The following is a 23,172-nucleotide window of genomic DNA, read 5'->3' on the forward strand; positions in this document are numbered from 1 at the left end:
TATGTTTATTTTTGAGAGAGACAGCGTGTGATCAGGGGAGGGGAGAGGGAGAGGGAGACATCGAATCCGAAGCAGGCTTCATGCTCTAGGCTCTGAACTGTCAGAGCCAGACATGGGGATCAAACCATGAACTGGGTGAGATCATGACCTGAGCTGAAGTCAGACACCAACAACTGAGCCACCCAGGCGCCCTGGAAACTTACATCTTGAGCTCCAGTTTTGTTTTTGTTTTTTTTCTTTTATGTTGTTTCTTTAATGATTTATTTTGTTTTCACATTCTGGAACTTTTCCTCAAATATTGGTTCTTGACTTTTACGCAGACGTTGTATTTTCCTCACTTATTTTCCATCTCTTGATCTTTTTGTTCTGCTCTCTGAGAGTTTTTCAAATTTATCTTCAAACCGTCTTGTTGGATTTTTTTTTTCCAGCTTTTTTTTTGTTCTCTGATTGCCTTGCCCTCATCAAAAGCATCCTGCTCGTCATAGTTTTGTTGCTATTGATTTGGGTTTTTTCTTTTTTATCCAGAAAAATACTATATCTGTTTTCTATGTTAAGGCTTCTCATAAAATTTAATTTGAAACATAGAATCTGCTTTTTAAAAAAATTTGAAAACTACTCTTAAGTTTTTGTCCATGTTTCTATGAATTGAAGTATTTAATGTATTAGACACTTCCTTGCTTTTGTTTGTACTTAAATGTCTAATCTGTTTTCTGGTGTGTGTATGTATGTGTGTATGTATATATATATATATATATATATATATATACACACACACATCTTCTCACAATGATTTTTAATTTTTGTGGTAAAGAGCTAGCCTACCATATTTTCCTTTTCAGTACTTTTAGAATCTAAGTGGTATTTAGTCAGTAATTGTTGAATGTGTTATTTGACCTACATGAATTATTGCTGTTGAATGTTCTTTCTAAGGTGCCAACCGGATAGTATTAGAAGACTCCAATATCTTGCAGCCCGTGGGACTGACGGTGTTTGAAAATTGGCTGTATTGGATTGATAAGCAGCAGCAAATGATTGAAAAAATTGACATGACAGGTCGAGAGGGTAGAACCAAAGTCCAGGCTCGAATTGCCCAGCTTAGTGACATTCATGCAGTAAAGGAGCTGAACCTTCAGGAATATAGTAAGTGCTGATGACACACTGCTAATTGCAGGATTCCTGTTTATTGTAAGAAATTAAGATGTTCTTCTGTGTCTTCTTACCTTTTGTTTTTTTTTAACAGATTTTTGTGCACTTTTAATTTTGCTGGTTTTTAAACTCTGTGTTCTTAATAAACTCTTGCATCAAACTCATCTGGGAACTTTTTCAATTTAAATGTCTTTTCCTCATAAAAAAGGAGTGGGAAAAGAAATGGTCTTGCTCATTTTCAAAACCTGCCCCAGATACAACAGACTCTTCCTGTCATGCCTTCTTTCTCACCTTCAGCCCTTGAAGAGCACTGGTAGGAAGCGTACATTTCTTTTGTTCCATGTGCCCCCACAGTTTGAATTAAAGCAAAAATTATATAATGATGAGTATAGTTATCTTGGAATAACCTTATTAATAAGCAAAAAAAAAATAAACTAAAACTTAGTGTTTTCAAAAGTTTTTGAAATAAACATAGAGAAGACTGCATTTAACAAGTACTTGTTCATTTTCCTCCTGGATAAATTTTTCAATTCTCAGCTTAGAGAAGTACCCATAATGTTTTTTTTTAATATGGCTCATTATCTTGCCCAGATTTCTTATTAATATCAAAAGACCCCTCATAGCAATCACTACTGTGGGTTTTATGTGATTGTACCTGAAATGCTAGTGTTAAATTAAATATTAGAGAGCTACTGAAATTCCTTAACTTCTCAGCACAATGCTTTCAAATCCAAACTGGAGTATGAAAGGAGAATAGCAGAAGGAGAGCACCTTTGCTTGTTTGAGTCTTTATTATGTTGTCACTGTTCCTGAACTTTAGAAGTTCAAGGTATTTGAGAATTAGAATTGTTGTCATTCTAAGTTATGACATATGACTCAATGCTGAACACTTAATAGAAATAAAGCAGTAATTTCTTGGTGCCCGGGTAGCTCAGTTCGCTGAGTGTCCCAACTTTGGCTCATGTCATGATCTCACAGTTTGTGAGTTCAAGCCCTGTGTTGGGCTCTCTGCTATTAGCCAGATCCTCTGGCTTTGGATCCTCTGTCCCTCCTCTCTTGACACCTCCCCTGCTCACGCTTTCTCTCAAAAATAAACATTAAAAAAAAAAAGTAATAATTTCTAAGCTGTTTGTTCAGTTTACAAATGATTATTTTATTGCAGAAAATCTCAGTGTAGGTTTTCAGAATTTTAGGGGGAATGTCTTTTTTTCTTTTTTTTTTTTAATAATCCAACACTTAAATATGTTTTATATTTGGAAAAACCTTCTTTTCAAATTTCTAATAACATTAAACAGTGAGATTTTTATCAAAAGCGTCATGGAATAAAATTTGTCCTATGTAGGTTGTGTATTCCAGTGTATAGTATGACTGACGTCTGTTTTGAGACGTGTATAGTATAGCACGTCTTCTCATGTATGGAAAGCTGACTCCTTCAGCCTCATCAACCACACTGAAAGCAGGGCGATGTGTTATTGAGAAGGCAGATAATAAATGGGTGGCTGCATTAGATGTTGGTATTCTGATGACAAATGTCAAGTTTTAACACAGGCTAAGTAGAAAATTGAAAGCAACTTCAATAAACACAATTTGTAAGGCAGACTTTGAAAAGTTGCTTAACTTTGTTTAATTTAACCCAAATATAAGGAAATTAAACATTTGTAACATTGCAAGTTACCTTTTGCAGTTGATCAGGCAAATAGTTTTTATTATCTCTGGTTGCCATCCATGTGAACTTAAGTTTTTTCTTTAACATAACAATTTTCTGTATTTTATTATTTCTTTATTTCATTAGAATAATACAGTTTTTAAGTAAAATCATCTTCTATAAAGGAAGATTTTCTGAGTTAAAAGCTTTAGAAGAGGTTTTACATTTTAAATAGAATATTATCCAGGTTTCTGCATTCTCCCTAACGATGTTTTTAGTTTCAATAATCAAAAAATTTTTAGATATAAATATTTAAAGCCAGTAAATATTAAGTACTTTGCATTTTAAAATTGCTCTCATTTATTTGCAATTTTTTGTACGGATTAGAGTGAGGAATTCTATGTTAGTGGAATTAAAATCCGAGGTAATTTTACATTTGGTTTTCATGGAAGTTCATAAATAATTGATTTTGACTGAGCTGTCCTCCTTTCTTCCCTTTCTTCCTCCCTCCCTTACTTTCCTTTTTCTCTCTCTCTCTTTCTCCTTCTCCTCGCCTCCCTCCCTCCTGTTCCCTTTTTCTCTTTTCTGTTCTCTTTTTTTCAGGACAGCACCCTTGTGCTCAGGATAATGGTGGCTGTTCACATATTTGTCTTGTAAAAGGAGATGGCACTACCCGGTGCTCTTGCCCCGTGCACTTGGTTCTGCTTCAAGATGAGCTGTCATGTGGAGGTAAATACGTTTTTTTCCTGTGCAAGTCCAAATGCTATAGTAACATGTTCCATAGCTATCGAGCATTCTGTGATTTGGCAGTAAATTGCTCTTTCTCCTAACTTGATTGGTCACTTGTATTCCATTCATCTGCACTATGCTAGCCTTTTGGGTTATTCAGAGTGAATCCATCATGACAGGTAATAAGTGTAACCTAATCTTGGGACTAAGGCAGAAGTGTCCTTATTGCGAGAAACTCATCTTGCAAATGAGTGTATTTCCCAATAATAAAGTAGCTTTTTTCACTCCAGAGAGTAACAGAATGAATTAATTCTAGCTTCTGTAATCTCCATCTACTGAATTCTAGATTCTACCAGGTTTACGCATCACTGCTGGGAATGTACCCAGTGAAAAGAATATTCTTTTATTCAAATTATCAGTAGTTCCCTATTGTTTTTACTTATTTACCTAGAAAAAACAATTTTTTTAAGGTATCACTATAATAATGTTGTAGTGAAATCAATTCAGTCACTCAGGAGAGAATAACAAATGGGTACATTCCCTTGTTAAAGCATATTGTGGTAACATTAACTACCACAGTAATGTTCACTCCCTGGATTCAGAAATCATCCTCGTGGGGACAATTCTAAATTAATTAAGGTGAAGGAAAAAGACTGTTCTTTCTCTACAGTGGCAGAAGTTTGAAAGCAATCTAATTTCTAAGGATAGGAACATTAAGTAGCTGAGTTTATACAGCTATTAAGCATTTTGACCATAAGCTTATGTAAAAATGTAGCCAAACTTTGGCTCAAGCAGGAAAAAAAATTAGTGGTGTTTTCTACTATGACGACAACTACTTAAATACATGGTTCTGTAAACAAAGATTGGTTTATACACTCAGAAATATTATTGATAAGATGGTATTATAAAAATATTCTATTCTTCTAACTTTAAAAAAATAAATAACAGTGTATTTAGTAGCACCTGTGAGACACTACGCTCTGCCTACAGGAGACTTGAAGCTCTTTGAGGTGCAGCATCCAGTCTAGTTGGGGAGACCAAATATGCGCCCAGCAAAAGTTAAGCTTCCAGTACTTGAAATATCTTCCCCCAGAAGATTACACAATAATATGAATGTACTTAATTCCATTGAACCATATACTTTAAAATGATTAAAATAGTAAACTTTGTTACGTATATTTTACCACAATAAATAAAATAGCAAGTATTTCCTTATCAAGGTGCTAGATTATTATTACTCTAATAAGGCAGATCTTAGAAATGCTTACCTTTATGTAATGATAACATAGATAAAACTGAGTCAAAGATACCATTTTGCATTTAGAAAATAAATGTCTTTTTAGGGGCGCCTGGGTGGCTCAGTTGGTTAAGCATCCGACTTTGGCTTGGGTCATGATCTCATGGTTCGTGAGCTCAAGCCCCGCCTCACACTCTGTGGTGACAGCTTGGAGCCTGGAGCCTGCTTCGGATTCTGTCTCCCTCTCTCTCTGACCCTCCCCCCCCACCACCACTGCCACTCGTGCTCTGTCTCCCTCTCTCTCTCTCAAAAATAAATAAACATTAAAAAAATTTTTTTTAAAGAAAACGTCTTCAAAAAGGCCTTTGGTTTTTTCTTCATATTTAGTGCTTATTTTCAATGTATGCATTAAATATTTTTAATGTATGTATTACATTAATAGAGCATTTTAACAAATGGGTTATCAATACTCAAGACATACAGTGTATTATTAAGAAAAATACCCTGGTATCCTTTCCCAGCTGGCTCTCTTCCAGAAGTAACCACTATTCTGATTTTTTATCCCCATGATGTATGTATGCTTTTTGTATCTGATTCTCTTGGTTAATATTTTTGAGCTTCAACCATACAGTAGAGTGTATGAGTAGTTTTGTCTTTATTGCTGAGTGATGTTTCACTGTATAATATGCCACAATTTATTCTCCTGTTGAGTGACTTTTAATTGTTTTCATTTCTCTGTTCTTAAGAATAAAACTGTAGTTGGGGCTCCTGGTTGGCTCAAGTCGGTTGGGTTGAGTGTCCAACTTCAGCTCAGGTCATGAGCTCACAGTTCGTGGGTTTGAGGCCTGCGTCAGGCTCTGTGCTGACAGCTCAGAGCCTGGATCCTGTTTCCGATTCTCTGTGTCCCTTTCTCTCTGCCCCTCATGATCTGTCTCTCAAAAATTAATAAATATTTTTTTTAAAGTTTTTTTCAAAAGAAAACTGTAATCAGTGTTTGTATATAACATTTTTTGTGTGGGGGCACCTGGTTGGCTCAGTTGGTGTGACTCTTGATCTTAGGGTTGTGAGTTTAAGCTCCATGGTGGGTATAGGGATTACTTAAAATCTTAAAAAAGTGTGTGTGTGATTTAACATTGATTATACATTGGAGGCAAATGAAATATAAAATCTTAATTCCTCTGCCTGACCCTAAGATGTATTTTCATTTGAGCTTGTCTTAACCTGTCCATCTCCTTTTGTATCTCACTTTATTTTTGTTTGGCTGTTTAGAGTTAATGATCACTGTTGTATGTTCTGTTTTGTTTTGCCTCTGTGGATTAATTGTGGTGTTTCAAAGATGGATTTTTCTTCTTGCACTCCGTCCTAAATCTTACTTATTTTTCAAGGCGTGTCTTCTCAGGATCTTTAAACTTTCACCAGCCAGTGTTGTTTCCCTGTTCTCTGGATTGTAGCGCTTTGTTACCACAGTTTGCCTGATATACAATTCAGAGTAATGTTTTGTTTTATATTCATTAGTCTCTCTTCCCAGCCCCAGATTAAATTATAAGGTCTTCAAGGACATGGATCCTATTTTAACTGTTTTTTTTTCTCCACATGATCTAGTATAGTGCTGAATACATAATAGGCTCAAATTCCCTCTACAAATAATACTTCAAATTCCCTGTGTAAAATGTTCACCTGTGATTTGCAATATTCTCTACTTTAAAATTTTTTGTTTATTTATTTATTTTGAGAGACACAGAGACAGCATGAGTGGGTGAGGGACAGGGACAGGGACAGGGGAGAGAGAGAATCCCAAGCAGGCTCCGAGCTGCTGGCACAGAGCCAGATACGGGGCTTAAACCCACGAAGCCAGGAGATCATGACCTGAGCCCTTGACTTCAGCTCAAGTCATGATCTCACAGTTTGTGGATTTTTGAGCCCTGCATCCTGCTCTCTGCTGTCAGTGTGGAGCCCCTTTTGGATCCTCTGTCTGTCTGTCTGTCTCTCTCTCTCTGCCCCTCCCCCACGCTCTCTCCTCTCTGTCTCTCTCAAAAATAAACACTAAAAACAAATTTAAGTACTGGGATTCTGTCAAGCTTACCGTGTTAGATACAGATTCTCCAAAATTATCATTTCTGGTTGAAAGCTCCAGTGTTACAATATGCTTTAAAAGTACAGTGTAATGATTTGCATGATTTTCCTTGAAGTAACAGACTCATTGGTTCATTATTTTTAAAACTTCCTGCCAAATACCCAAGTGCAAATAACTGTAGTTTATTTGTCAGTTCTTTTAAATTAAAATGGTGTTCCATTTTGTGTTGAATTTACAATCAAAGTGCTTTCCCTGGAGAAGTCCTCGTACTTAGGTATGCAACGTGAGTTCTATCCATACTTTCCATTTTATCAAACACTATGAGAAGACAGCATGTATCCAAAGAGTTGACTTTAATATAGTTAATATTTTTACTGGTTTGTCAAGAACATTTAAAAATCTGGCTTTTTTTTTTTTTTAACTCTGAGTGTGTGGCTGTGTAGAATCTAATTTGAAACCACTGCCTTGAATTTGCTAAGGTGTAACATCAGTGCAAATGTAGTGAGAAAGGCAAGTGGCATCTCAGTATTATTGTAAAATAGTTTTGGCCTTGTAGATCCCCTTCCCAGGAGTTCTGGACCACTCTGAGTATCTCAGCATTAGAAAACTTAGGAATTCTAGCCCAACTTTAAAATATTTGGAGGTTGATGATTATAGTGATTATTTCTAAATTATGTGTGAGATTATAATGGATTGCAAATTATCCTACTTGAATTATAATATATGAGAACACTTCTGCCTTACAGTTCTGCAAGTTTGTAAATCTAAACATGATAGTGTAAAAATTGTGTTTCTTCTCTGATTAGGTAGGATAGTTTACAAACTTCATAGTTAAAAAAATGTTTCATGTATGTTAATATTAAATGAGCCTCACTCAGGTGTGTTTGTACCTTTGTGTGACTATTGTGTTTTTGTCACTCCCCTCCCCCTTGGTCATTTGAAGAACCCCCAACATGTTCTCCTCAGCAGTTCACTTGTTTCACGGGAGAAATTGACTGTATCCCTGTGGCTTGGCGGTGTGACGGGTTTACTGAATGTGAAGACCACAGTGACGAGCTCAATTGCCCTGTGTGCTCAGAGTCCCAGTTCCAGTGTGCCAGTGGGCAGTGTATCGATGGTGCCCTTCGATGCAACGGGGATGCAAACTGCCAGGATAAGTCAGACGAGAAGAACTGCGAAGGTATCCAGACTTCTGGGGCCTGGCTCTTTTTTCCCATTAATATTCAGTTGGTTGAAATTGAGAATATTGCTTTGGCTCAGTGTAAATTTGGGGGTTTTATTTCAGGTACATTTGATTTTATTATGTTTAAACCTAGTCGCATGTTCCAAATTATTGTTTTAGTTCACTTAACATGCATAAAGGGACTACACCTCAATAAGCTTTGCAGACTAAGAAGTGAGGCCCAGAGATTAGACCTTCAGGATGTAAAGATAGTCTATGTTTCCACTGGACCCTGAAGTAGTGGATTAATTTATTACAGTATAAATAATGTCACATTTTCCTCTTTGCACCGCTAACCTTTAACATGGTAAAAAGAGCAAATAAATTCTCTAGATTTTTCTTAGTGTCTAGAAATGCATGTAGATAGAATTATTTAATTCTTTACAGAATTATTAATGAAAGATGTAATTTAACATAAAGAACAAAATAGGAAATTTCCTACTGGATTTCTTTTTCCACTTTTTTCTCTCTACCAATGGAAATCTCCAGAGAATAATTTTTAAGTTATATTTTAAAGTCTAATTTGTTTTTCATTTGTACCCAGAAAGTTCCTTTTGGCTCTTGCCAGAGTTTCACTTTACATGATAGTGAAAATAAGAAAACTGCATTTTTTCCCCAGTGCTTTGTTTAATTGACCAGTTCCGCTGTTCCAATGGTCAGTGCATTGGAAAACATAAGAAATGTGATCATAATGTGGATTGCAGTGACAAATCAGATGAACTGGATTGTTGTAAGTAGAACTAAAACCTTACATATTACTCTTCTGGGGGAATTTTTAAAATACTTTCTCCTTTTCTTTGTGGATGGATTTCACTTACAATTAGTATTTCCTTATTAATAAATAAACATTAATGTTAAGCTGGTTATTTGTACCAAGATTTTTTATGTTTTGCTTTTAATAATTCCTTAAAGACAGTGGTTTTCTTATGCACAGAAATCTTCACAGAAACATTTAGGAAAGCACTAGAGAAGAATGAGTATTATTTTGTCCAGCAAGAGTTAGGAAAGTCTCCAGTGATTTAGATATGTAGAAATCTGTTGGTGGCATGGTTGAGAGTTTCTGACATTAGCCCATGTTTATCATTTCTCATTTTTTTTTCTAGACCTATTTCTATCAGTTCCTCAGTGACCTTACTTAATAGCTTCCTTAAAGTGCGGCCTGAGGATACGTAGGCCAGCTTATATACCTAAGCCTGAATTCCTAGGGAACTTCCTTCGGGGTTCGTAACTATTGACCAATGCCCTGACATAAAATATATCCCAAATTGATAAACTTAGTTCTGAATGGAATTCAGCATAAATCAGGTCCACCCTGTCAAACTGATTTAATGAAATTTGGATAAACATCATTTTAAAACTCTTCATTCATGCTTTACTGAGCCTGGATGGCTCAATTGGTTATAAGCATCCAACTCTTGATCTCAACTCAGGTCATGATTTCACAGTTTCATGAGTTTAAGCCCCACCTTGGGCTCTGTGCTGGCAACCCTAGAGCCTGCTTGGGACTCTCTCTCCCTCTGTCCCTCCCCTGCTCTCTCTTTCCCTCTCTCTCAAAATAAACATTAAAAAAAAGACCCACAAAACCTCTTGACTCGTAATGAAGACTTTAAGCTGATATTTTTAAATAATTCAAATGGGATTCTTACTAAAGACTTTTAGAACCTTTACATTTATTCAACAGACTTCTACTTTTACCTGCTATGTGCTGGGGGTACATGGTTCCTATACCAAGTATCTCAAAGTCTTCTATGGTTGAGATTGTAGTAAGAATAGTAACTTTATTTATTTATTTATTTATTTTTAGTTTATTTTGAGAGAGAGAGAGGGAGAGACAGCGTGAGTGGGGGAGGGGCAGAGAACAAGTGGGGGAGAGAGAGAGACTGACTGACTGACTGACTCCCAAGCAGGCTCTGCACTGCCGGCGTAGAGCCCAGTGTAGGGGCCGAACTCATGAAACTGTGAGACCATGACCTGAGCTGAAACCAAGAGTCGGACGCTTAACCAAGTCACCCAGATGCCCCAAGAATAGCCAGGTAGAGATGGATTTGAATTCTGGCCCCACCTCTTCTTACCAGCAAAGTATTTGTTATTTAACTTTAGTTTCTTTACCTTTAAAATCAAGATAATATTTAGCCTGTGTTTGTGAGAACATTAAATAACATAAAATATATAGCGTGGCTCATAGTAGATACTGTTGGTAAAGGAGAATGGTAAGTGATACTAAATGTGCTGTTGTAGAGATCTGTACAAATAGTAGCACAAAAGAGAGTGGTCCGATCTTCAGGAATAAAGGCAGGGCTCATCAAGGAAGACATCTTAGAAAAATGGTGCTTAAGATTGGGTGTTGATCAGTGAATAGTGTTAATTGTACAGATAAGTGGAAAGATAGCATTCCAGGCAGAGAGAATATGCTATTACAAAGCACAGTGAAATAGCCATCTCTGGGAAACTACATGTAAATGGGATGCCAAAATGTAGGCTGTGTCTGGAGAGGTATCAGCAAAAGAACATATGTAAAGGTGAGATATAGAAGACTTTGCTTCTCGTCTAAAACCCTAGACAGCATCAAGCATAAGGGAGAGCCCTTGTCCAGGCTAAGGGAAGGACTGGTATGGCTGTGTGATTTTGAGAGCTGTAAAAGCAGATGCAGTGCCAGTATAAGATTAGAGGCAGGTAAATAGATAGATTGGTTGCTTTCACACTTTTTTGATCCCCTCACGAGGAGTACAAAGATGGGGGTGCACACATAAACAAGAGTCATACAGTAGTATCTACCTATATTATGTAGAATGCAGCCTGAAGTTTTTGGTTTTAAAATGCTTGTTGCAACCCACTAAATTTTTTTCACCATCTAATTACTTGGAGGTAAAAAGTTCACAGACAAAACATGTAACTTGCAGCCCGAGCGTAATTTGTAATTTAATCTCATTTTCTTTCATTTCTTTTTTTTAATCTATTAGAGGCTGAATTTAGCTATGTGGGTAGGAGATTGAAGGTAAGATGAATCAGAAGGAAAGTTTTTAAAAGATCTGCAGTCTGACTATCCAGAATGGAAGGATTTTCCTTCTAAATAGAAGAGGAACACTCTAAATATGATGAGGCCTTTTGCTTTTTCCCCCTCTACCTGTAATATTGATGCCACCTGCTTCTACAGCCTCAGATAGCTCAGGGATCTGGTGAAGGTGAATGCCATGGGCAGGGTCTTCCTCTGGTTCTCTCATGCTGTGAACTTTCTAAGTCCTCACACACTCAGACACCAGAGTCCTTATGTTTCTTGCCCTCAGGCAATGAGACTTACCCCAAGGCACTAGCGTATTGGGCCTGAGAGCTAAAGCTGTTCTTTAGCTTCTAGTCTCCCTTCACCAAGCCTGTTTGTCACGTTTCAAACTTCAAATCAAGCTCAGAGCTGCTTTTGGCTTCTTTGTTATTCCAGGTAAAAACATCCATGGACTTTTCTAGGTATCCCTTTTTGGCCTTAAAATTTTCTCTGAAATTCCAAAATAACCATGTTATTTTATGATATGTGAAATAAATTAGTAGGATGGGGTGCCTGGGTGGCTCAGCTGGAGGGGCATGTGACTCTTGGATCTCAAGGTTGGGAGTTTGAGCCCCATGTTGGGTAGAGATTACAAAAAAATAATTTAAAGTAAAGTAGGATAAATTTTTACTGTGCCTGTGTTTAAAGCTTAATAATTAAGTATAACCACTTACATCTTTGCTTTTATCAGTTTACAGATAAACTTCTCAGTGTATTGTTTTATTTCTGTCTTCACATAAGGATAGTTCGTTTTGATTTCTAATGGTATTTCTATACCCACATGTATTCATAATAACTATTTTGAGTCTGCAGTTCTTTCTCCATTATATAACTGTACTGCATTCTCATTTTAGATCCAACCGAGGAACCAGCTCCACAGGCCACCAATACAGTTGGCTCAGTTATTGGAGTAATTGTCACCATTTTTGTGTCTGGAACCATATACTTCATCTGCCAGAGAATGTTGTGTCCACGTATGAAGGGAGACGGGGAAACCATGACTAATGACTATGTCGTTCATGGACCAGCTTCTGTGCCCCTTGGTTATGTGCCACACCCAAGTTCTTTGTCAGGATCTCTTCCAGGTGAGCTAAGACTGATCAATTGAGAATCAAGCCTTGGGTCCTGACAAGATTGCCAAGTGTCCTTTATAGAAAAGGGATACTGCCTAGAGTCTGTTTCAAACTAGACTCCTTTGGGTTTAAAAAATGGTAAGAACAAGTATTTTCTTTTATCTTTAGCACTGTCTCTTTATACAGAAGATCTTAGATCTTGGTAGAATTTGTCCCCAAAATATAAAGCAAATACATATACACACATTTATATATACACATGCTGCAATTCTGGATGTACTCTACTGAAAGTGAAAAGCTAGACATTTGGTAAAGAGTCATAAACCACCAGTCCCTTAGGTGCACTATCAGGGGACCTCAGTGCTACTCAGGCCGGGAATTGAAGGTGCATAAAGATAGATTAAAATTCTTTTTAGCAAACAGAGATTTGGAAAAGCTGGATTGGTAGCAGGGAGGGTTATATTATGTTAGAGGGTTTGTTTTGGCATAGCCAAGTAACCAGAAAGTCTATGTACTTGAGTAGATGATATTGCTTTCTTTTCAGTGCTTTCTGGTGCCCATAGTGAAAGGAAGCTCCCCTTTTTTTAAATGAATATGGAAAAGGAGGTATCAGGCAAAAGCTCTCAGAAAATGATTTATTCTGGGTGTAACCATAAACAGATAGGATTTGAAACTGTTAATTATTCCTTGTTTTACTATATATTTTCAGTTGCTAGAATATGGGCAGTCACTTGGAAAAAATAGAATTTCTTCTTCAGCATTGGTGGTTGTGATTCCAACAACATTTGTATACATTAGATGAAAAAGTAATCTCCCATACTTTGTATTCATGCCCTTAAAAGTGGATTTAGTTTCCTTTTGAGCAAATCTATTATTTAATCTATGCTGCTTTACAATATCCATTTTCCATAGGCCTTTTCTTCTGCAAATCCTGTAAGGTTGAAAACTTATTTTGAAGAGCTCTGCTTCTATCCTTGGGGGGAAGGGAAGGCAGCTATTCTTGGCCTTGTTCTAGGCCAGCTCTCAGTGGACGTGTTCACTTCTAGAGAACATTCATTTCCCTTCTCCATTAAGTATTTTCAATTATTGTTAGGAAAAGAGAGCACAAATTGTTTTAAAATCAAACCATTTAGCTATTGATATTTGTAATCCTAGTGTTAACTAAAAATATTTTATGCATAGAAATAATGTGTATAGATTTTAATCATCTTCAGTATTTATCCTCCTTCATTTTAGGAATGTCTCGAGGTAAATCAATGATCAGCTCCCTCAGTATCATGGGGGGAAGCAGTGGACCACCTTATGACCGAGCTCATGTCACAGGAGCATCATCAAGTAGTTCTTCAAGCACCAAAGGCACTTACTTCCCTGCAGTAAGCAGTCTGTTTTCCTTTGTTTCACTTTGAATGCTAAGAAAAATAGGATCCTAGATTTTTAATAACCTCTTTAAATGCGGGTGCTCAGTGATGGTAACGTAAAATGTTTTTTTAGCATACAGTTTAGGCATATAAAGCTTGAAGGAGGAAGGATTCGCCACCACCATGCAAGCACTTTTGAGTCTTTAAGTTGACGGTGTAGGAGCCAGTGTATTTGAAAGCAATAGACAGTAATTTCATATTTTGGGTAAAAGTAGAACTACTGAATAGTATCTCCTGAGAGACTTGGGATGACCTTCACTCTGTGGCCTCCCAAATAAGGAATCACGCCTCTTATTTCTCATAAGTCAGTAATTTTTTCCTAAACATTTATAAATTTAAAAAATCAGAGCCCTGTTGTGCTAAACTTAAACCAGTGACTTACAGATTATAGATTTTCTGCTTATCACCTTGTACCATTTAGCCATGATGAAATTGTGTCTTAGGGAGTGGAGAGCCCCACTCCTGAAACACTATTTGAGGTCAATTCTTTGAAAGAAAGATTGTGCTAACTGTGTAATAAAAGAATACAGATGGAAAGCAAAACAGATGAAGGAAGAGAGTGTAAAGAAAGTCTAATGGTCTTTATCTGGCATAGACTATTGTTATTTTAATAAATTATTTTTCCATTTAGATTTTGAACCCTCCGCCATCTCCAGCCACAGAGCGATCACATTACACTATGGAATTTGGTTATTCTTCAAATAGTCCTTCCACTCATAGGTCCTACAGGTAAGACTTATAACTGGAAGTACTTATGAGAAGAAAGAAGTAGTGGGTTTGACATAGCCCTGCATAAACAGATGATGCTCACTGAGAGAGATCAGGCATCTTGTCTTGATAACGCTGATGTTGCTCATACCACACATCCTCTTCTTTTGGGGCATTATACTTTTTTTTTTAAAGAGAGTCAAAATGCTGACTTCTAGAGAAATAAAGTAGAGTCAGCCCCCAATGCTCTGGCAGTATTCTCAGGAAAAGTTATCCACCAAAATAACTGATTTCAAAATAGGTTACTGCTCAGGTTAGGTTTGATTGTGGTCTGGGGATGGAATATTAACATAGGACTAGAGTTCAGAGAGTTGTGAGAGCTGTAAAATAATCGGCATGCCAAGAGCACAGAAGTTGAGAGAAGTTGAGAAAAGCTTCCATTCAGCCCTTGCTTCACATACTTTATTGCCATCTGGAATGAAAAATTCCTCATAAAGTTGCCTGGAATAAATCACAACTCACTAAAATAAATGCAATATATTTGCAAGACAAAAGGGGGGAAATATTGCCCTTGTGCTGATTTGTGTCCGTAGAGCATGTTGAGCTGGAGAAGGACTAGTGTATTGTACCCTTACTCTGTCTTCTTTTAGAGGCCAGCAGAGAGGCAGCAGCTTGAAATTCTGTGTAAACTCAAGGGCTGTATTTATCCGTGTCCCTCCAGACTTCCAGTCAAACTGGCCTGATAAAACCATACAGATAGAAGTCAGGTGAAACTGTTTATAGTAGTGTACCTAGAATTCCCATTTCAGTTTATAATAAGGCTGAAATGGGTTCGATTCCCAACTGATATTTTTTTTTTGTTTTATTGTAAATTACTTTCCTTGCCACTAGTTTGTTCTAAAAAGCCAAAAGAGAAAGCAGAAACCTCAAAGCTGAAAAAACAAAGTGGAAGACCCCAAATTTTTATTTTTAAAAAGGTAATTTCTTTAAATTGAATAAAACGTTGTTTCATTAAAATGAACATAATTGCATCAAAAACATTTACTTGACCATTTCCCATGTCTCAAGTTCAGTTTCTTCAGAGTCACACTTTTCATCATTTGTTGAGATTCTTGTCTAAACTGGAATGTAAAAGAATTTTGTTGATTTTATTTCCTTTTTCCCCCTAGCTTTATTTATTTATTTTACATGAAAATGGAAGTATTGGGCGTTATAAATGTTGAGCCTAGAAATTTCATCAAGGCTCAAACCTGGTTGGACAGAAAAATAAAAACTAAAAAGTGCTGTGGCCTTATGTCAATATTGGTAGTAAAACCACTCAAGAACCTGCTCAGCAGGTCATGTAACTTTTGGTCTTTCGGCAGCCATTTGTTTTGAGGCAGGGCGCCGACAGATGGTGTCTGTGTCAGGATGGGATCTTGTAGCACCCTCTACCACTAGGTGTTTTGTGGGTTGTTACCTCAGCTTTACACATGCTCTTGCCCCTCTTTTGTCACTTTGGTGACAAAGTATATGAAGAAACCTTGATTGGGATAAATATGAAATAAGATCAGCTTTACTGTATCTAGAATATAAATGCTATATGAAGTTACAGATAGAAGTGGAAATGATAGGAAAGCTAGCACTTATGAAGTTAGCTCTTCCTTTCACTAGTGTGTTCTTCTCTTTTCAATGCCTTTTTACATGCTGCAACCTTGATGAAGTTGAAAAGGTAGAACAACAAATAAATTAGGTCTCTGAAATACATATTAGAAATTACACTGGTCCTACATGCATATTCAGAATTTACCATTTTGTTGTTTAGACACTGTGCTTATCTGTACATATTGGATGGAAACTCTTCCCCCAAACCACAGCACTTCCTGTTTGCAAATAGTAATAGTAATGGGATAGGTACGCCTCTTAGACAGTCTACCAGAATTCAGCCTGCCTTGCATAATATTTGAGTTTTACACTTGATCTTAGCCAAAAGGCCGAGAAGCAAAAATAATATTTGAGTTTTAAAGAGAGAATGAAGTCTTCAGACATCATTAGATTATTCAACAGGCAAATTATATAGAGCAATTAAAGAATGTTGAAGGACTTGCAGACGTGTTGGAGTAGTATAAAATATGTTGAGACCCATTCTTCTCACAGACTGTGGAATAGCATGAATTTGTGAGGTCTGTTCATTGTGGGGACTAAATGCAAAATATAGAACAGATTATCCAGAGATGATCATTAAGTACAGCTTTGAGTAGTTCTTTTTTATTCTGTCATACAGTTTAATTTAAAGATGTAAGAACACATTCAGAGGCTGATTGAGTTTACCTCTACATTCCCATCCTGTCCATTTTTAAATGGCCCTACTCCCATTTTATTTGCAGATAGGAAATATATACTATCCTCTTCCTTTAATTTGCCATTGAAAATTACCTCCTGGTCTGTACAAATTTAAATTGTAGTAGCATATTAGGGCATGTGGGTGGCTCAGTCGGTTAAACGTCCAACTTCAGTTTGGATCATGGTCTCTCACAATTCATGGGTTCAAGCCCCACATCAGGCTCTGTGCTGACAGCCTGCTATGAGTTCTGTGTCTCCCTCTCCCACTCCCACCCAACCCCCATCACTCATGCTCTGTCCCTGTCTCTCAAAAATAAATAAAACATTAAAAAAAATTTTTTAATTGCATATTCAAAGTGAAGTTCACATCTAATCCTTCTATATTCTAATAGAGAAGAAACTGTTTTTCTATAAAACTAAGTGTCTGCTTCTCTTGATTTTTCTCCCTCTACCAGCTACAGGCCATATAGCTACCGGCACTTTGCACCCCCCACCACACCCTGCAGCACAGATGTCTGTGACAGTGACTATGCTCCCAGCCGGAGAATGACCTCAGTGGCAACGGCCAAGGGCTACACTAGTGACTTGAACTATGACTCAGAGCCTGTGCCCCCGCCTCCCACGCCCCGAAGCCAATACTTGTCAGCAGAAGAGAACTATGAAAGCTGCCCACCTTCTCCATACACAGAGAGGAGCTACTCTCATCACCTCTACCCTCCACCACCCTCTCCCTGCACAGACTCCTCCTGAGGAGGGGCCCTCCTCCTCTGACTGCCTCCAATGCAGAAATGTAAATACAAATCTGGTTGAGATCTGGAGGGGGGGAGGGAGCTATTAGAGAAAGGTGAGGCAGACCATGTACAGTTAAAAATTATAAATGGGGTAGGGAATACTGGAGATATTTGTACAGAAGAAAAGGATATTTATATATTTTCTTAAAACAGCAGATTTGCTGCTTGTGCCATAAAAATTTGTATAAAAAAATAAATTTGTACTAAAAGTTTTATTTTTGCAAACTAAATACACAAAGCATGCCTTAAACCCAGTGAAGTGACTGAGTACAAAGGAAACAGGAATAATAAAGGCATCACTGACCAGGAATGTCTGGGCTTTATTAATACCAAAAAAAGAGAGAAAGAGAAGAAGAAGAAAATTTTAAGTCCATCTCAGAGCAGCAAACCATAGATACTTGGAAGTAGCCAAATAGCCTTCATGTTAACTAACATTTGAGGGCCAGTAAGTTTAGGAAGTCTTGAAAGGAAAAAAAGTATTAAAACTAAGTTTGGACAAAGGGCTTTATTTTCTCTAGGAATCCAATTATTTTAGTGAGGAAAATAGGTCTTTATAAAAATCCCTTGTGGGTGTTGCTGTTGTAGGAGATGAGCTGTCTGTAAGACTGTGGGGCTCTGTGTGTGTGCAAGTCTTCCGTCCCTACCTTAGAACCCACAGCCTCTGTCAGTCAGAAGAATTCATTTTTTCTCTAGGTGTTTTTACCTTGCTTCCTCCCCAAGCAGCTCTATAGGCCATTTTGCCAAGATACCACGATTTATTCGAAGCTTTTTATCTGAGGATTGATAAAGTGGAATTTTCTAAATTAAGGTTTTATTTTAATATTTCTTACTAGTTCCATTCTCTGTAGGCTTAGCTCTTCAGTTTGACTGTTTTTGCATAATGATCAAAGGTTAGACATATTACTGCTCCTCTTCCAAGATTCTTTTAATGCTCATTAAAATGTCTTTTTACAACACGTATAGGCAGTGTTTAAGAATTACAAATTTAACCATTATGTTTTGTTGTAAATTAATCATATATCCTTGCAGTACTTTCAGCATATAATAAATACCACAATATGAAATCATTTATATATATTTTTTTTTTCCTAGTAGCACATTTAAATATGTTTCTAGTAACACATTTAAATACGTTTTTAAATAGACAATCTATTTCAAAAGAGAATTTTTTTGTTATCATTAGGTTTTCCCTTTATTAACTGTTTGTGACATTTTCATGTTCTTTAGGCCAATTTTTCTGAGTGATGTCTACATACATACCTCTTTTAATGTGTGACGTGACTTTAATATCTTCCTGTTACCCAATGTGAATGTTAGATTGTTTTCAAATTATCCACAAATTATTCTTATAATCACCTCTTATATATTTTTGTGTGTTTTCTCTTATCCTATGATGGATTAAGATGATTTAACACATTTAACAATATGGATTGAATGAGAAGGCCAACCATTCACTTCTCAGCTCTCAGAACTCGGGTGAAGGGGAATAATGGAAGGCTCTCAGTCATCGGCTGACCTGCGTGGTACCGGGCTGCTGCGCCATCAGCTCGTAGGGCTGATGTGTGGAATGATTCTAGCACTGCTCTGCCACCTTGCCAGAAGTTAGTTTCCTGCTTTTTACATGTTACCAGCACTTCTCTGCTAAAATTGAATGTGTTTTTAAACTAATGTATTTTTACCTTAACACATGTTGGTCAGTCATTTGAATGATTTTTTTTTTCTTTCCTTCTTCTTCTTCTTTTTTTTTTTTTTTTTTTTAACTCTGCCTTGCTGAGTGAGGCCTCTTTGGATTTCAGGGCCCAGGAGAAAACCATGGAAGAAAAGATTCAGAATTTTGGCAGGGGCAAAGTAACTTTTTAAGCAATTAAAAATACCTAAGGACACTTTTTTAAAGAGAAAAAAATAGTGGTTTCAGAATAATGCTTACTGTGGAGGGCACTTTCTGTGAATCAGGTGGCCTCGATTTTGCATATAAATAAATGGCAATCCATCAGTGTCCTGCATTAACTCTTCCTGTCTGTCAGTGGAAAAAAATGCTCACAGTCTAACAGAATGGACCTTGGAGTTGCATTCTGTGACACGGGGGCCTCTGATGCTTAAATGAAGATGGAAAGGTTAGCAATAACTGGGTATCAATTAGAATTTGAGAATTCTATATGTTTACATTTTTTAATGTGCATCTTTATCCGGTGGGCTTCCCATGTGGAAACTTGCACTATAACGAATTAAGAAGAATATTGCCTTGTTATATCTCAGTCCAAGTGCTTGTACTGCGATGGCAATGGCCTCTTCTTGCAAAATACTGATTTGTGTGCCAATTTGTTTGAAATTATTTGAAGGCAGTTCTGCTTAATCTCAGAGTCCTCTTTCTTGGGTAGTTGAGATGGATTCTTCATATTTCGGGGAGGGGAGTTACCGTTAAATGAGAGAACTGTCAAAAATCAGGAAAGATTGGCCCTTGGGCTACATGGACAGTTAAGCTTAAATAATAAACTATCTTGATTGTTAAACACAAGAAGTTTAATTGGAAAACAAGATAAACATGAGCATAAGTGGGGGAGGGTGGAGTGGAAAAAGGTTTTGAATTTGATGTATTGCTGTATTCATTATCCATGAGGGGGAAATGAATAAAATGCTATTTTCCTTAAATACTTAATTATTTAATTTTGAAAGTACGCGTTAGTGATGTGGTTAAAATTATCTGAGACATGAACTCTAGCATAGTATCCTTTGTGCTTCTGCGCTATAGTAGGCTCATCTTCATTGAGGTGGTCCTTTATAACTCTGAACTTTTATAACCTTGAACTTGGCTCCTGCGGAGCCCTGGTCTTCTGAACAGTGGCCCAAGGGTTTTTGCTGCTTAAATCAGATAATGGCCTATTCACAAGGGGGAAAAAAAGAGTTAAGGGATAGAACTTCTCAGTATTAATTTTTCTTTCATAAAATTTTGTTATGCGTATGACATTTGCTGCTACCCTTCTACAGCAGCATACACGAGATGCCTGCCTAGCAGAAAATTCGTCGTTTTAATTATCTTAATTTTAATATAACAATACTTTGAGATAAACCATCAAGAAGTATCTGATGCTTGAGAACATCTATTCTAAAAGGATGATACATACTTAGAAATGAAGACTTTACAGTACATTTTCATCTAATAGGCCAATAATTTGGGGGCAGAGCTTTTGAGGTGTAAAATTTTAGCCTGATAAAGGGTTATACATTTGTTCATCGTTTTAAAACACTCTAAGGTCAATAATTTGTATAAGGCCAACTCCAACTTTGATACGATATAAAAATACTACCGTCTGTGTTAGTTAGCAACTGTTAGTTTGGGTGTAAAATCTTTTTGTTTTGCCATAAAGGCCTATTAATGAAGACTATTTTAAGTAGAGTTAGTAGCTATGGCTTACCTAGCCTGTGGTTTGTGCATGTTTGTGTAACCTGACACCAGTAATCATAGCAGACTACTCTGGTACCAGAGAGGCTTACCTTGGGCAGGTTGACTCCTCTGGGATAGTTGTACTAGTCTGGTCAGTCATGTGCCTAGGTTGGATTCCTAGAAATGGAGTTTTTACAGTTGTTTTTTCTCTTGTGGTGGGGGAAGCTTGCCACTTCACTGATTTGCATGTTGTAAGAACTTCATGTTGGTTACCATTACACATCTGACAAAATTCAGAAGCAAAAATCTTGGGCCTTTCATACCCGAAATATGCCATGCTTTTAATCAGCTTTAAGTCTGTATAATGACATACATAGTATGTTTGGAGTGTGGATTTGTGTATGTGACTATCAGTTGGCCAGCAAATGTTTGGGCATCCCCAAATGAGACTATACACTAAGTGTAGACAGGGACTGAGTCATACGTTTATAATCAAGTGTTGTTTAAAACATGTTCTCAGAATTCTTAAACTTAATTTTATTTGGTATTCCTTTCTCTATCCCAAGCCTAAAATGAGCCAAGAGAAATAACTGATGATTTTAGAAAGTACTGAGAGCATGTGTGGTTTCTGACTTCTGGGATGGCATCATTTCATACTAGTCCCAAAATTTGGCTTTTGAAATTTTCAGTTTTAAGGGGGATAACATTTTACATTTACAGTTTTTAAATTATAAGTGTTATGAATCCATATACTCAGGATATTTCTGTTGGACTTGATCCTGCATCTCATGAAGCAAGCCTGCACCTGAGTAGAAAGATCTTCGATCTTACAGACAACCCTCACCCTCCTTCAATCCGCGTAATTTTACTCAGTTTTTCTTTTTCATAAGGCATCCTTAAACTATTGTTAAGTTTATTGCTGTAAACAGTTCTCATGACTTTACAGATAGAACTGTAAACAATGTGATTTCTTGTACTCAGAGTATAGACCTAACAAAAACTAACTTTTAGATTTCCACCATTACCTAGGGTTTACCCAAAAGTTTACACCAAAGATGTAGAGACAATGTGCATTTTGCTTATGCTTAACTGTCCATTTTTTAAAACAAATATAGGCAGGTCAGGGATATATATATACACATATCATCCACGTATGATATGTATATATATCAGTGCATAAATATGAATATTAAAAGGAAAAGAAAGCAAACAAATCTAATTTTACATGAAATTAAATATCTGGGGTTAGTAGGAAAATGTAAAAAGAATAAGAGGATACCAGAGCTTAAGCTGGACCAGCCTTATTTGCAAGTGAAGGATCTGGTGCTGCTTTCAGATGTTTATTCTTTGTGTTTTTAAATTTTTTTCTTAAGCTTTAATCTTTGTTATTGTCTTAAAGTCAGCTGGTGTTTCTTGTTCATGGACTTTGGTACTTTGGTACGATGGTGCTTTGCAAGGATGTATTTATATTTAAATGGCCAACATTTGGTCAGCCCTTGTCCACTATTCACTTCCCCCTTTTTGTAAAATAAGTGCTTTAATTGTAAACTGTATAAAAATACCTTGTATAAATCCCTTTTGATTATTACAATAAGCTGAGTTGTAACAAATGAAATGTTGATTTTTATAATAAAACAGTGGAAAATAAAAGTGTCATTTCTTTTCAACAAGAAATTAAAATAGCTGATTGTTCATTGCTGTGACTTGAGTCTCAGAGGCAACAAAACCACTTTCATTGTTTGTACTTCAAATAAAATACAACCTTGGAAGAGAGGTTTGCGCATGGTTCAGTGCTGACCATACCTGTGATTGGGAACAGAGAATACGGGAAGCATTTTGTGCTTCCTGCTCTTGTTTTCAGTATACTCCTGGAAGGAGCCCCGCTGGAGACTGAACCTCCCCCTCTCGAAATTAGCTTTAAAAATGAATGTTGCATGTCCTGACACAGAGCCCACTATGACACGACGATACTGAAGGAGCAACAGAATATACCCCCTCAAAGTACACCACAGTGTGTTCTTTAAAAACAGCAAACACAGGAGGTTTTCTCTGATTTCCCGTTACCTGTCTGAAGACCAATCCTCCAAAAGGAACACAGTTTTATAAATCTTAAATCCCCTCCCTGGGAGCTTGATTAACCAGGGAAAATCGATTTGTATCACTAGAGAGATGACTAGAAAAAGTAGACACACTTCGTCCCAACTATCACACCTCCCACCTGTTCTTCTAAGGACTCACTCATCCCTCCTAAAATCACTTCCTGCTTTTCCCTAGAGCCAACATCTTCCTCTCCTTTTCTTATATAGTATTTAAGCCTGAATTCTAAGCCATCTAGGGGAGTTTCTCACTTTCCCCTGGGTATCTGCCACGTATGTTACACATGTTAAT

General features: G+C 36.9%; 1 protein-coding gene across 1 annotated transcript in view; it reads left to right on the forward strand.

Moving 5' to 3' along the window:
• Nucleotides 1–20,058, forward strand: part of LRP6 (LDL receptor related protein 6) — a 155,766-nt gene extending 135,708 nt beyond the window's left edge. Inside the window, exons 16-23 of the mRNA XM_029953317.1 lie at nucleotides 931–1,140; nucleotides 3,395–3,520; nucleotides 7,775–8,011; nucleotides 8,673–8,783; nucleotides 11,945–12,175; nucleotides 13,400–13,536; nucleotides 14,213–14,310; nucleotides 17,067–20,058. Coding sequence (XP_029809177.1) covers nucleotides 931–1,140; nucleotides 3,395–3,520; nucleotides 7,775–8,011; nucleotides 8,673–8,783; nucleotides 11,945–12,175; nucleotides 13,400–13,536; nucleotides 14,213–14,310; nucleotides 17,067–17,361 — 1,445 coding nt within the window. The 3' untranslated portion in view covers nucleotides 17,362–20,058. The remainder of the gene's footprint in view (nucleotides 1–930; nucleotides 1,141–3,394; nucleotides 3,521–7,774; nucleotides 8,012–8,672; nucleotides 8,784–11,944; nucleotides 12,176–13,399; nucleotides 13,537–14,212; nucleotides 14,311–17,066) is intronic.
• The last annotated feature ends 3,114 nt before the right edge of the window (nucleotides 20,059–23,172 follow it).

This window comes from Suricata suricatta, chromosome 10, assembly GCF_006229205.1.
Source record: "Suricata suricatta isolate VVHF042 chromosome 10, meerkat_22Aug2017_6uvM2_HiC, whole genome shotgun sequence".
Classification (NCBI taxonomy): Eukaryota; Metazoa; Chordata; class Mammalia; order Carnivora; family Herpestidae; genus Suricata; species Suricata suricatta.